At 36.3% G+C, this 3,532-nt stretch overlaps 1 protein-coding gene across 1 annotated transcript in view; it reads right to left on the bottom strand.

Moving 5' to 3' along the window:
* Window positions 1-3,532, bottom strand: part of Gbe1 (1,4-alpha-glucan branching enzyme 1) — a 231,774-nt gene that overhangs the window by 115,729 nt on the left and 112,513 nt on the right. The window contains exon 7 of the mRNA XM_021209248.2: window positions 1,484-1,693. Within this exon, the coding sequence (XP_021064907.1) occupies window positions 1,484-1,693 (210 nt within the window). The remainder of the gene's footprint in view (window positions 1-1,483; window positions 1,694-3,532) is intronic.

The raw sequence follows: 3,532 nt of genomic DNA, 5'->3' as shown, positions 1-3,532 counted from the left end.
TATATATATATATATATACATACAGAACAGCAGAGTAGCCTTGTGGATGTTAAATTTATACAAATGACTTTAGAGCAATGAATGATAAGCTATACAAGCAAGAATTAATAGAAGGCAGAAACATTTATAGAATGTTTGAATTAATAAAAACATTAATAGAATGTTTGTGTGGCAATTTCCTATCCTATGTTAAAACCCTCCATCTTGAAAGGAAACATCTTAAGATATACAGGACACAAAAGAAAAGTGGATCAACTAGATACTTTTGGACAGAATATCTACAAAGAAGTGAAATTATGGGGTGTACTAAGTAGAAGGTGAAAGACTTCATTCAGCAGAGAAACTGGTAAGTCAGGAAATGAGCAACTCAGAATAGCTTCAGGAAGTTCCTGAAACTGACAAGATTCACAAGGTTCCTTCCTTCCCAAAGAATATATAAGCTGAGAATCACTGTCAGAAAAGCTGAGCTGCTTAGAAGAGGCTTAAAACAAAAAGTCTGAAGGAGCAGAGACAAGCCAAATCACCTGGAGAATCAGAGAACACCTGAGCTGCCAGGAAATGATACTCTCCATCTCTGTGAACATTTCAGCTGATTACATTTAAATAGCATAATTGTATAAAAATAGAAAACTCACAATGTTCTCAATTGATATTCATTACATACCATAAATAAAAAGATAGAATGCATCATTCATTTTGAAATTAGCAAAGATTCTAGTAACAAATATTCAGGTTGACTGGCCCTAGTCTAAATACTTGATATCCTACAATCTGAAATCCTTTGAATTTTGATGCTACAAATTGAAAATTACACATTCAGTCTCATGAAATGGGTTAAGATAAAAATGCATACATTTAAAATAATCTATATGGTACCAGAATCCTTATCCAGATGAAATCTAATTTTATATATATATATATAAAACTTTGCTAGCATATATACACACATCCTATATATATAAATATATATATTTATATATATAGGCTAACAAAGAAAAATTAATTTTTTAAACACTAAAACTTAGTTTATTTATTCCTGAAATGGGATATGTACAACATAATCTCACTTATGTTTGGTAATTTAGCTATAAACAGAACCATTGAAGTAGTGCTGACATCTAAAGACAGGAAGTATGAGTTTTAAGTGGCTGACTTAAAACAATGAATATTTCTTTAATAATAGGTTTTCTATGATTGGCGAACAAGAGAAATCTACCATCTAAATTTTAATAATAAATGACTTACATTACAATTAAGGTGTCAATATCATCAAAGTATTTTTAACACATAGTATAAACTTGAAAGTTAACATAATATGCCACAAATAGGCACACTATGCAATCGATACAATTCCTCACATAGTGTTTAGGAATCAAAGTGAAAGCAGCAACTAACAGCAAAAGCACACACACAAAAAATTGATTATTGAAAATAATTGAAATGAATTTTAAACAACAATACATTTCACATTGCATGCACTTACCTGGAATAGATAAATAATCTACTGTCCCAAAGATCATGGGTCCCTCGGGGTCCAGAGTGAAAATAACAGGAATCAGTCCCATCAAACATATTTAACCCATCTTCTGAATTTTTTGAAGCATGGCTATGAACCACATCTAGGAGGACTACAATGCCCATCGAATGCGCTGTGTCAACAAGTTCTTTCAGTTCTTCAGGAGTTCCATAACGACTGAAGGTAAAGGGTACAGAGTCATTCCATAACATTGAAACCAGTCATTGCACAGCAATCCCTATGTCCGGCACAGTATTAAAGATTTTAAACATGCAAATGCAGTACGATGCTACTTACATACACTCGAAGGTGCTACTTATGCTAAAATAATTTAAAAGCATTAAATAAAAACATTAATGAACTAAAGCTATTAAATCGAATGGATATGCTAAACCAAATTTGCATTTTGGACTAATAAAATAATAAAACTGTTTGTTTTTAATCTTCTCGGCTTGTGATGTCTATAACCAAAGCTAGCCAATCATGATCACTGAAGGTTTCCAGCTGCCCATTCCTGACTGCATACAACTGAACTGGTGATAAAGGGGCCTTAGAGTACCTCTTTCAGAGGGAAGTCCATTCTGTGCTTGTTCCTAAATCAAAATATCCCCAGAATTAGAGGGCTAAGAGAATGAGCCATGTTTGACCAATCGGTCACATGTGCAGAAGAAATAGGTATTTTGTAAGTAGTCTCCTAGTTTACCTGTAGTAGGAAATAAAAATCCCTTGTACAATGCTTTCTGTCTCCTCACGGCCATCTCCCCAGTACTATCTCCTCAACTTTGCTGTCTGGACACCTAAGTGCCCTTGATATTGTTATGATCTCTCCTCCCCATCAGATGACATGTTTCTACACAGCAGAGGCTGCGAATATGTGCCTTTTGGTCCCACAGTCCAATGGTAGCATATAGCAATTCTCCTAATGAACAACTCAACTGGCCAAGTAAGAGCTGTCACTTTATTTTTTATTTTTTTATTGGTTATTTTATTTATTTACATTTCAAATGATATCTTCCTCCTCAGTTTCCCCTTCTCAAACCCACTATGCCACACCCCCACCACCCCCTGTTTCTATGAGGGTGTTCCCCCACCTACCCACTCCGACCTCAGCAACTTGGCATTCCTCTACACTGTAACATCAAGACTCTACAGGACCAAAGACACTAATGCCAGATAGGACAAATCTATGCTACATTGAGAGCTGGAGGCAAGGGTCCCTCGTACACTTTGGTTGGTAGTTTAGTCCCTGGAAACTTTTTTTTTGGGGGGGGGGCACTTGTTAGTTGATATTGTTGCTGAAAGTGTTTGAAGCCCCATAGGAAGAACAATATCAATCAACCAGACCCCCTAATGCTGTCACTTTAAAAGGTAAAGCAAATCCTTCTATCCTCTAGAAAAACACTGTGACTGTGTCATGAGAAGACTGTGGTCATGAGAAGGACCTTTTTCACACTAGGTTCACCTGCAGCATGGTACTCATTGATTTTCTTACAATAGCCACACTGAGGTGGCTCTACTCACTGAACAACATGCTCAAGAATGTGCAGCCACACAATTCCTTCACCCATTTCTTTTATTATTCTTGGTTCATCAAATATATATTAAGGTATCTGCCATGAGCTATGTGATTCTCCATATTCTAAAGATGGCATATTGGACATATTGACAATTATTGACATCATTGTTCTAGAATTTACATTACGATGAGGAGAGATAAACACAAACAGGACATGAAGAATAATATAGCAAACAATGTTTCCAAGGCAAGATAAAAAAAAAACATTATTCTAAATACATTTATCTGTGAAAGGATCTCATAGGTGATACTGAGCAACAAAGAAGCGAGGGAAAAGACACAGCACATCTCCAGGGAGAGTATCAGCAAAGTGAATATGGGGACAGGAGCAGGGAGGATGCAGGGAGCTAAAAGCACATGAGGCAAAACTAGACATGAAATGGCATTGCCCAGTGACATAGGGAGAGAGGGACAGAGGGAGGGAGGGAGGGAGGGAGGGA

Source organism: Mus pahari, chromosome 12 (genome assembly GCF_900095145.1).
Source record: "Mus pahari chromosome 12, PAHARI_EIJ_v1.1, whole genome shotgun sequence".
NCBI classification, from domain to species: domain Eukaryota; kingdom Metazoa; phylum Chordata; class Mammalia; order Rodentia; family Muridae; genus Mus; species Mus pahari.
Note: the sequence above shows the minus strand (reverse complement) of the source record. Positions and strands in the feature narration are given on the sequence as shown.